Consider the following 11707-nt stretch of genomic DNA (forward strand, 5'->3'; position numbering starts at 1 on the left):
TGTCCACATGGTTTACTAACGCAGCCCACTGCCTGTCACTCTCTCTCTCTCTCTCTCTCTGTCTCTCTCTCTCTCTCTCTCTCTCAGCGCCCGTCGGTTTCAGGTTTCAACGTCAAACAAACTTCAAATTAAATTCTCTCACTCCCTTGCCTCTCATTCCTCGTCCCTCCGCCTGCACTCCTGTGTACCATATTAACTGGATTCACTACTTATGGAGGCAGCAACAACTTGAATGTACAAGTTGCGTGTGTGTGTGAGCACGCCAAGCGCTCCGGTCCCCCAAAACTCACCTGAGGAAAACTGCACCTGAAAATAGAGTTTGAGAAAGTGGCTAACTAGGATTCTGATATTGTGATGAAATGCCAGCTTCCTAAATAGATACCCTTTCTAACTGTATCCATCTAAGACTGATTGATTAATGGTACGTTGACGTCAGAAGGTTAACGTGTCTCGCCACTTTACCTAGTAAGAATGACTGGGGGGGGGGGGGGGAATGTCTGACTGCACCTTCACAGCTTGATTGTCACAACTGCGTTTGCCTTTCTTCAGCTCTAATCGCAAAAAAAAAAAAACAAGTTAAGGAAAATAGATAAATGGAGACGGCGGTTAAAAAAATACAAAATCTTGTTGCGTAATTGAGAAAGTTTTATCAAAATGTTGCCGTTTCCATCCAGCTTTTCTAATTCAATGATTCAAAATATTAACAATTAAAAGCCCTTGAAATAGATTACTTTGCAGAACAATAACAGAAAACCTAACAAAAAAAATAGGGCCTCCGCCGACCGACGTGTCAGTGCTTGGGCCCTAATGAGAGAACGGAAACACCGAGGGACCTAACAGCGGGCAGTCTTTGCTAGTTTAAGACCGATAGGGAGGTGTGTTCAGGTGCATTATGGGTGTGCTGGTCTTACAGGGAGGTGTGTTCAGGTGCATTCTGGACGTGCTGGTGTTACAGGGAGGTGTGTGCAGGTGCATTCTGGGCGTGCTGGTCTTACAGGGAGGTGTGTGCAGGTGCATTCTGGGCGTGCTGGTCTTACAGGGAGGTGTGTTCAGGTGCATTCTGGACGTGCTGGTGTTACAGGGAGGTGTGTTCAGGTGCATTCTGGGTGTGCTGGTGTTACAGGGAGGTGTGTTCAGGTGCATTCTGGGCGTGCCGGTCTTACAGGGAGGTGTGTTCAGGTGCATTCTGGGCGTGCTGGTCTTACAAGGAGGTGTGTTCAAGTGCATTCTCAAAAATAGGGCCCTCACCAGCTACTCACCACATGACAGGAGCCGCTCCTCGGCGTGAAGCGGAGTTCGGCTCCAGGCACCAGCAACGAAACAAATCCAAAAAACAAAAAGAGGGGCGGTGGAGGTCGGGGGTGGGGGTGGGGGGGGTAGATGGAGTATTGGTTCGGGCTCAGAGATTGGAGAGTTGTGGGCGTGACTGAAAGGTTTGTGTTGTGTGTTATTGGGAGATGGCGTCGTCGTCGCGGGTGGGGTTCAAGTCCACTACGGTCGTCCCTCGGAGAGAAGCCCCCCCCATGCCGTCCGCCGACGCCGACGGTTGTTGGGAGGTTTTATTAGCGCCTCCGCCTGAGAGACAACAAGACTGGGTTATTTTAATGTTTATTCAACAGGGACAATACCTTTAATACCTAGAACATTATCACGACCCGATGTGTCCTTCAAAAGTCAGACAACAACAAAAACAACAAAATAAACTATAAACTTCTCAGGAAATACAGAATCTTTTGTATCGTCTCTAATGGCGATCACGCAACTTTGGGTTTTTCGGGGTATAAATTTAAATTCACTTTTTTATGTTAATTTTTAAGTATACAATATATGCAGATACAAACAATTAAAATATCACACTGAGACGTTAGGCTTTTACTGACTGTTTTTCTGTCACTTTTATCCAAGTTTTGTGTCACTTTTTTGGCGCCTTTTGACCTTTTTGTGGATTTCATCCCGCGCTTTTGAAGCTTTTTCCGACATTTTTGTTTTTCAAATGGTATCAAATTGACTAAAACGCCGGAATGCAATGAAACTGGTAGACTGATTATTTTACTTGTGAAGAGCGCTGTAGGGAACCATCAACGTTACTTTTCATTTTGAAATTAAAACAACAACAAAATAAACCTTTACCTACATCTATCAAATTCTCAGAAAATACACAATCTTTTGTATCGTCTCTAATGGCGATCACGCAACTTTGTTTTTTTCTGGGTATAATTTTAAAATGAAAACTTTTTGTTCCCCAAACGGCTCCAATTTTTTAACTTTTTCCATATAATTTTTTTTAAATACACAGTATATGCAAATACAAACAATTAAAATATCACACTGAGACATTAGGCTTTTCCTGACTTTTTTTCTATAACTTTTATCCAAGTTTTTTTGTCACTTTTTTTGCGCCTTTTGATGTTTTTGTGGCTTTCATCCTGCGCTTTTGAAGCTTTTCCCGACATTTTCCAACATTTTTGTTTTTCAAATGCTATAAAATTGAATAAAACACCCAAATGCAATGAAACTGGTAGACTGATTATTTCATTTGTGAATAGCGTTGTAGGGAACCATCAACAATACTTTCTTTTGAAAATTTAGCTGAAAGTAACGGAAACTTTTTAAAAACGGGTCTGATTTGGGTTAATCCGTAATTTTGCTTCTGTGTTAAACACTTTTTTCCATTTTTAATTTCCGTGGATAAACAATTCCACGAATGTACACCTTTCGATTATTAAGAGCAGATGACAAAGACAAGTCACATGTTTGTCTCCCCCCCCGTCCAGTTTTTCCCCCCAGTTACCTTGCCCCCCCGAGGAGGAGGACGGAGGCCCGGCGAGCACGTTGGCGCCCCCCCCTCCCCCGTTGGTCTGGGAGCAGACGTTGGCGTGGCGCGCGGCGGCTTTCTGCTTGTAGTGGTTGCTGTGCAGCTTGTACTTCATCAGGAGGATGAAGATGAAGACGAGGACAGAGGCGACGATGATCCCCCCGATGATGATGATCATGGTACCTCCCAGGAACTGGAGAGAGAGAGAGATCAAAACGCATGCAGACGCTTAGCCGAGACAACGTTTTTTAAGTGGAACTTTTAGGCGAGGCAGCTTTATCTGTAGAGCAAGAGGCAACAGCAACAGGGCGATTCAAAATGTTTCACACGACATCAGTTAAACAGATAAAACACAAGTACAAACAGTTAAAAATGAAAACATTAGGACAGATAAAACCCTAACCCTAACTCCCCTAACCTAACACCTCTAACCCTAACCCCCCTAACCCTAACCCTAACCCCCCTAACCCTAACTCCCCTAACCCTAACCCCCCAACCCTAACCTAACCCCCCTAACCCTAACCCTAACATCTCTAACCCTAACCCTAACCCCCCAACCCTAACCTAACCCCCCTAACCCTAACCCCCCTAACCCTAACCCTAACCCCCTAACCCCCTAATCCTAACCCCCCTAACCCTAACTCCCTAACCCTAACACCTCTAACCCTAAGCCTAACCCCCTAACCCTAACTCCCCTAACCCTAGCCCTAACACCTCTAACCCTAAGCCTAACCCCCCTAACCCTAACTCCCCTAACCCTAACCCTATCCCCCTAACCCTAAACCGAACCCCCTAACCCTAACCCCTCTAACCTAACCCTAACCCCCCTAACCACTTGAGACTACCTTCCCAATAATTAGTCCATGTTAGTGCTCCTTTGGTGATCCCCCTCAGTGTCTCTACCCTCACCCTTCACCTTCGGCTTAATTAGAGTGAAGAAGAGTCCAAGGAGACGAAAGGTATCGTCTCTAAAAATAGAGACGATACCTTTCGTCTCCTTGGACTCTTCTTCACTCTAATTAAGCCGATCTAGCGCTGCCTTTCGTGACTATTTTCAACAATACACATTCACACTTTTTCTTTAAAGTGCTACCCTTCGAGTCTTTCTTTTTTTCTGTATTACACAACCTTAATACTTACTCCTTGTCCTCAAAAGAAAATTCATAGAACAGATAAAACACAAGTGTCATAAGCATTAAAAACCAATAAAACACATGAATAGATAGTTAAAAAAATAAAAACGTTAAGACACATAAAACCCAAGAATAAAAGTTACAGTGCATCTTAACCCTTGTGTTGTCTTCCCGTCAACATTGAAGAAAAGTTATCGCTTTTTCTGACATTGTTGTCACTTTTTCAATGTTATGGCTCCTTTTTTTTGACGTTTTTTCCAAAGTTATTTGATATTTCTAATGTTGACATTTTCAGCTTATTTCAAAGGGCCATTTTTTGTGATGAAAAAACTAAAAATGGTTCAAATTTGACCCAAGGACAACACGAGGGTTAAGAAATTAAACATTATAGTCTCACTAGTAATTATGGACGCCATTCTGGACACATTTAGGGACACCTTACATGTGTAAACAACAGAAGCACAGATACAAGCAGTAAACAACAGACAAATATAAAATGACTTTTCTTTTTTTTTTATCAAGATGACTAATGACTGGCCGTTCCTACTTGACGCGTGTTTATCCTAATTCCTGCTGTTCCGCCCCGTACGCTTTCGGGCTGATACAGGTGTACCACGCTCACCTGGTCTCGTATGGAGTGACAGCGTCCATACTCCGTCTCCGTGGAGAAGGACACGCAGCCCACCAGCTTGGTGCCGGTCAGGGCCGTGATGCCGTCGTCGTAGACGGCCAGGACGCACAGCTCGTAGTCCCGCGACGACGCCAGGTCACTCAGCAGGAAGTACTTGTGGTTGGCCGGGATCATCCTGAGTGAGAGGAAGACAGAGACGAGGTCATTACAGGCTTTTAGTTTTCATCTGATTTGCATCTGAGGCAAGGCCTTTTACTCTTTTTTTCGGATCTGATTAGTTGATTATTTGTACTAGAGGGGTCCCGGTTGTGGAGAGAGAAACAATAATGACTTTCTTCTTGAGGGTCTTATTTCTGCTATAAACTCATTCTCACTCCCATCGCGTCCAAAAGTTCTCGGTCAGGTGCCTTTAGCGTTTGTTACTGATGCAACAAGCCTCCTTTAGCGTCGTAGTTTGACGCTCTGGGTCGGACTTTGGGACCCAATCCCAACGTCATGACTCACAGACTTTGGCAAGCCAAGGCAATTTTATTTGTATTTGTATTAAAGTGCTTTACATAAAACATCAAACACATTATTGTCAAAAATTATATAAAAAAGTATACATATTGTACATATTAATACAAAATCAAGAACAGTGAATAAAAGTTAATAACAATTAATACAAGATTAAAAACAATTAATCTTGTATTAATTGTTGTGGTGTGGGAACAGAACGGACCCATTGTCCAGCTTGTAGGACAAGAGTTTGACTAAATGAGGAATCAGACCGCCGTCTCCGGGGCCTCGGCCGTGTGGAAAGCAACAAACGTCAAAATGGAAATACCCAAACCGGCGGGTGTCAGCAACATCTTTGTTAATAAACGTCGCCTAGGTAACGTGTGATCTCGTGAACTGCTGTCCTAATCCCTAAGCCCAGCCTGGGCAGCACGGTTCTTCCATTTTCATCATGTTTTTATAGTCTAAAGTCATGTTCATATTGGCTAGATTTCCAGTTTTGAGATAAGGGACCAGGGCATTACTGACAACAACAACATAGTAATGAAGGGAAATACGCTGTCAACAGAACATGTACAAACCCAGACTCCCCCTTTCTCTAGCTTTGGCCATGAAGGTGCCCAGGTGCATAAATAGACTATGATTATCGTCAGTCCCCGTGCCGTCCTACCTTGCGTTATCGGTGAAATGAGCTATAAACAAGCATACTATAAACACATGGCTCCTATATTCCGGTCACTAATTATTATACAGCAATACTTACATTGAAAGTTAATGTATACACTGTTCTGTTGTTCTCTACTGAGAGTGTTTTAACTTTCTGCTCCATGGCCGGGTCTTTGTCAGTAACAAATAAAAGTAAATTACACAAGACAGGCTTCATCCCCTATTCCAGGCATATGAGGTGCAGAAGATATAGGGTGCAGTCCTTAAAAACCAACTGGGCCAAATCATTTATTCCTACCAGCATTTTATTACGGAATAAGTTGTCTGTCTGATGAGCTGTATTGTGCAAGATGAATTTCCATAAGGATCAATAGATGTATCTGTCTATCTATCTTCTTTATACACTGAAAAAAATAACATGTTGTATTAACTTAATTCAATAGTGGACATTGGTTGCACACAGATGTTTTGCTTTGGCAGCAGATTAAACAATTGGGTTAAATTAACACAAGTTATTCATGTTCCATAAACCTGTGTATTTTGTGTTGATACAGTGTGATAAAAACATGTTTTAATAAAGTAATTTGAGCTCTTCGAACATTTTAATCCTTCACAATTTTATCACTTTATTTCAACACTATTGGATACTTTATACTCCAATACTATTTGATCACTTAAATACTACACGTTTTTTCATATTACATATTAGTATATTCTAGTGTCAACTACACCATTTTATAGGCATTCAAACATTGTTTATATTGTTCTCTGAAGATGGTTGCCTGTAACCTTTCAAAATAAAATGTCTAATTTCACTGCAGTGACAGTAGGTAAAGAATATAACTGACATTACTGTTTTACTGTAAAACAAATCAACAGTGAACAAGTAACATCAGTTTTTCAGTGTTTTACCAACTCAATCACAGAACGGAAATTAGACCTTTTCTTTTAAAAAAAGTTACAGGCAACCATCTTCAAAGAGAACAATACAAACATGTTCAAGGTCTCTATTGTCAAGATTAAATTAAATAACAAATGTAACTGTAAACACTTCGATATAACTATAGAACTGATTTGAAATGCAAAAACATTGACATTGCATCCAGCAATCATTCATTTTATTGTCTAATACCTTTCTATTAACTCTCATAATCATTAAAATTATCCATTTTTACCAGTTGCATTTCAAAACCTTTATTCAACAGCAACAATTCTAACACTAACAAAGAATCTGGAGTTATACAAGGAACAGGTAAATATTTCAAAATGGCTACGCTGCCTTAAGTTCGGCCATAAGTTCCCCTTGTACATAAGATTAAGGACTGTGTCAATATCAGATCCAATACTGCTGTATGAATTGGAACAATATTATATTGAAATAATCGAAGGTTAAAGTTTTCTAAATAACACAGTAGACTAAAACCATCTAATATAAACACATCTCTGGTCCCACAGGTAACATACATACACACAAAGAAAAATGATCCTACGAGAGCCATGTCTGAGTTGTATTCTTGGAATATTAGAATTCTTTACTCCAACTGAATTAAACTAAACATCCTGTTTTACACGGCCCTGATGGCACTAGTTATACTGTGTTCAGTTCTCCATCTCTTCCCCTGTAAGACACATAGAAACTAAAATTGAACAAGGCTGCCAATCTGAGAACTTAGAGGGGAAAAGAACTGTCCCCGTCAACATGGCAGTTAAGGAATAAACACTGGGCCTCATGTGCACAACAGTGAGCTCTCCTTACTGGAGCAGTTTTGTTTTTAAGATTTGGGCTTTCCTTGAGAGTTGAGTCACATCCAACTCCATTACCACTTTTTGAATCACTTCAAAAGTGTAGCGTAGCTGTGATGGATACTTCATGTTCAAAGAGTAACAAAGTCCAAACAGCAAGGCTGTTGCAAGAGCCACATTATCCAGATCTTGAAGAACTACCACACCCTCGATGATGATCCCAACATCAGAAAAGTCATTGCCTGGCGTCTCTCTGGTGACATAGATTCCCACTGTTGTTTTCTCGATGGCACTCAGTGCAGTGGCCTCAGTCATGTCCTGGTTGAAGACAAAACATTTCTTGAAGCTTTAAAAAATATGCAGCAATTGTAATGCTATAGTTTATTTAAATCCATGTTAGCAGCATAGCAGATTACTACAGCCAAACAATGCCCTGCCATTCATGGTCAATTAATGGAGAAAAAAGGATCCCAGATCAAATGAAGAGGAGCCTTCAATCTTTACAAACTAATGTAAAGATTGAATTCTCATCCTCATTTTTTTCTGGAAGTTGTTTTTATGTTCCTGGACGATATCTATCATGAACCTGAATTTACTCCAGGGCTGTATCCCAGTCCCAATTCTGCCCTTGTCAGATGAGGGTTAGTGCAGTGTAGGAAGATGGTTGAATTGACCTTCTTTCAATAAATTTGAAGTGTTTTTCACACTGCTGTAATTGTTTTTTCACTTTCATAATGGAGGACAATGGAGAAAAAGAGGACTATTTGGACCATTTTTTTTATCTTATCGCTGGAATCACTTTGCCAAGGTAATAAAGAGGGCAAATGGACCTAAACAGTCCAAGTACGATCACAACGTTAACCAAATCAGTTTTGAAATAGCAAAGCCACAATCTACTCACAAAACACTCACCATGTACTCCTGCACCAAGAAGTCAGGATTCTCATTCAGATAGATGCAGAGTCCTTTAATGAGGGACTCTCTTCTGGCATCAATGTCATCCTTAAGAAATATAACAAAGAAAATAGAGATTATTGAACTCAAATTTTCAGTAGCACAGACGAGAGAGAGAGAGAGACAGTGAATGCATGATAAACACAACTAGGTCTTTCAGTGGAAACTACTCACAGGTAAAGGGAGTTGAGCTCTGCAATGGTTGCAAATACATATTTTACTGACCTAATGCAATGCACATCCATTTTATAGTTAAACAATTTAAAGTTAAAGGTTCTTACTGTCATCGTGGCAGCTATGTCTTTCAGCTTTTTGCCGTGCTCCCCCGCTCGCTTTGCAAACACTCTCAGGAATCTTTCAGAGAGAAGGTCAAGCTGCGACAGAAACCTTGATTGTAGAGGCATGGTTGTGATGCGCTTAAACTCCGCGTTTATCTGAAACATGAAAATATTGTTTGATAAAGGCACCACCCACAGATTTTAGAAGACATTTCTAACATCAAATCTACACCTGCCCGCCATATCATTGCGTGCACTGTGCATGATTAATCATCTGGGCTCTGCTATGGAATATTTGAAACATCCCAATGAGGTCGAGCATTACTTTTACACATGAACACATTGTCTATACAACTAGTCAGGGCATTATTTTTTAAATTACCTCCATTGCATCAAAAAGAGCTGGCCATCTCTCTTGTACATTGCTGATCATGGGAGCTTCACAAATTACTTCTTGTCTTCTTAATGCAAATGTTCTGTCCATTTTAGCCCTTATTGTCTCTCTGTTGTTGCGCATCTTGACATCTGAAAGGAGTTCGACCCTCATCTTCTCCAAGGACTGGGCACATTCTCCTAGTGGAAAAGAGGGGCAGTATTCCACCTCACCCCTCTTTGGTTTCTTAACATCAAAAGCAGGGGAACGTTTCTCAGCTGGTTTATATTTCAAAGAATTCACGCATACTTCAGGACATCCTACTTTTCGGAGATGTGTGCGGTAGTTTGACAGCTTGTATTTGAGGCTCATCTTCCATCCTTCGTAGCCAGAGGGTGAGCCTTTTTCTTTTAAACATGGATGCTTCAGGATGAGTGCCTCTGCAACTTCGTCAAATTTACTGCTGTGAGATAGACTGTGTACTTAACTATCTCCTGAATCAACCCCTCTAATATGTCGGACTTCAGCTTTGGATCAGGGATCAGCAGCATTCCGTTTTCTTTGAAAGCTACATGGGCCTTCTGAAGCTTAATTTCCGCATCGTATGTGAAACGGGGAACACAGAACAAATCTGGCCATGAAGCCCGTGATGACGTAGACTCTGAAGATGAAAGAATCATGGTGCTGTCACCAGAACAGGATGAGGTGTCATCAGGAGCACTGGTTGATGAAAAGGAGAAACTGGGTTCACCTTGGTCTTGAGGTTGACAGGATATGTATACAACTTTAAGTGTCGCTTTGTCTTGTATTTCTTCCATTGAAGTTAAGTTCACAAACTCGTTGCCAAAAAGCGTGTCCATGAACTGCAGTCGGAAGGGTTCCATTATTTTACACTGAATCTTTACGTTAGTCTCTAGTTCAGCCACAGTTGAAGGAAGACCAGCAGAAACATGAGCCTCTGACTACTGTCTGGTCCAAGGATGACTCTGAGAACAGCTTGAGTTGTCATGGTTTCACTTGACTATCTGTTAGGAAAGAATAAGAAAATTTAATTAGAATCAGTTTTATAACACAAGGTATTGTTAATCACCAAATCTCATGTTTTACTGTTAAAACACTAATACTTTAAATAATCTGAAAACTTAACTGTGAAAGAAACACAGACATGCCAACATGAATTTGTCAAAAGCGTAGAAGAAATTGGGTTAATATCAAACACATACCCACAACACCAGTTAGTGTGTCCAGGGTTTCCCATGCACATTAGTACGTGACAGCAGAAGACAATGTTGTTTTTTTTTTTACACTGTCTTCTAGTGTTCCCCAACACAGTCCTACTAATCCTTTCATCACAGTCATGAGTGCATGATGTTGCCAATCCCATAATCATGTTAAACACGGAGTAAATCAAACATATCCCCATATCATTCAGAGGAAAGCACAGGATACCAGAGGAGTGATGAAGTGGGCTACAGGCTCAAAACAGAATTGAAAACGAGTGCTCTCCAGGGTTTCCATACATTCATTTTTCAAACTTTTCCAAAACATTCCCATTATAAATTTGTTCAATTTCCTTAATTTACTTTAAAATGCAAAAAACTTTTGATAAAAATAAAAAAAACAGATCTTTTAGTGATTGGGTTTCATTGGAGCAGTAGGAGAGGAAGAGAAAGGGAATGGAAATAAGATGAGCAGAGAGAAGACAAAAGAAGGATGAGGTGTGTAATATATATAAATTATTAGCTTTTGCTGGAATTTGGTTTCCATGAGAACCCTGGGCCTCCTTTTAAAGACTGTATGCAACTGTAGGCACAATGATTTTTACATTACCTTACCAGAACAGACAGACTGATCTCTTCAAGGTCACCATCCGCACACCCCCAACTACATAGGCAGTCAGTGGATACTCATCAACCAGTTCGGAGATTTCGACAAGAGCAAGTTCTCGTGCTGGAGATGGAGTCAGCTGAAAGGCTCCATAATGCTCACAATACCATCCACACAGTAGTTTCAACACAAAAAATAGTCTCTGCTGCAAAATGCATATTTGATGGATTTCCCCAAATTCAGGCAAGCCACCCTCAGAACCATATGCCACTATCATACCTGGTCTGTAATTTATTCCCTTGCTCCAAATGTTTTTTGCTAGATTTATTTCAGATACATCAGGATCTCTCTGTTTAAAAGCTTGAGCTAGCGCTTCCTTCAAACATCTAATGGGACAGTAGATACATCTGATACTTCCAGCAACGGTTTATCAATATTTGGTGATGACAAGTGATAACCAATCATAATCTGATGTTTCACAGCCAGAGACAGAGGCACATTTTTAAAGCAACTGGTGTGTTTTATAACTTTTTTAAAGAAACTGTGCTTTGCCTCAAACCTGATGGTCCAAAGTCCCACGAGAGGCCCCAAAAGCTGTATCAGTTGTGGGTAATGTTCTATGTAATGGTGTTTGGGCAGCAATTTTGTGTTAGGAACACCTCTTGATACCTTTGTTGATGATCTGAAATTTTGCTCTCAAGGTAAGCAATAGACTCTTCACTGTGAACTGAGGCAACCACTAGCTCAACAATCTTTTTTAGATCCAACAAGACCTGCCATACTGGCTCA

At 40.8% G+C, this 11707-nt stretch overlaps 1 protein-coding gene across 1 annotated transcript; it reads right to left on the bottom strand.

The window, feature by feature from the left end:
* Positions 1–1438: 1438 nt before the first annotated feature.
* Positions 1439–4757, bottom strand: LOC116684574 (leucine-rich repeat and fibronectin type III domain-containing protein 1-like protein). The gene is made up of 3 exons (XM_032510112.1): positions 4571–4757; positions 2792–3008; positions 1439–1575 (listed from the first exon to the last, which is right to left on the bottom strand). Exons 1-3 carry the CDS (start codon positions 4751–4753, stop codon positions 1448–1450), a joined length of 528 nt encoding a protein of 175 aa, XP_032366003.1. The 5' UTR covers positions 4754–4757; the 3' UTR covers positions 1439–1447.
* Between the last annotated feature and the right edge of the window lie 6950 nt (positions 4758–11707).

The sequence above is a fragment of the Etheostoma spectabile genome, unplaced genomic scaffold, assembly GCF_008692095.1.
Source record: "Etheostoma spectabile isolate EspeVRDwgs_2016 unplaced genomic scaffold, UIUC_Espe_1.0 scaffold00019318, whole genome shotgun sequence".
In the NCBI taxonomy this organism is placed as follows: Eukaryota; Metazoa; Chordata; class Actinopteri; order Perciformes; family Percidae; genus Etheostoma; species Etheostoma spectabile.

What these genes read in the sequence shown, in the direction of transcription:
- LOC116684574 (XM_032510112.1), bottom strand. Translation starts at nt 4,753, where the DNA reads ATGATCCCGGCCAACCACAAGTACTTCCTGCTGAGTGACCTGGCGTCG. An exon ending in GTCACTCCATACGAGACCAG is followed by an intron (nt 3,009 to 4,570) that starts GTGAGCGTGGTA and finishes CTCTCTCTCCAG; the next exon opens with TTCCTGGGAGGTACCATGAT. An exon ending in CTCCTCCTCGGGGGGGCAAG is followed by an intron (nt 1,576 to 2,791) that starts GTAACTGGGGGG and finishes GTTGTCTCTCAG; the next exon opens with GCGGAGGCGCTAATAAAACC.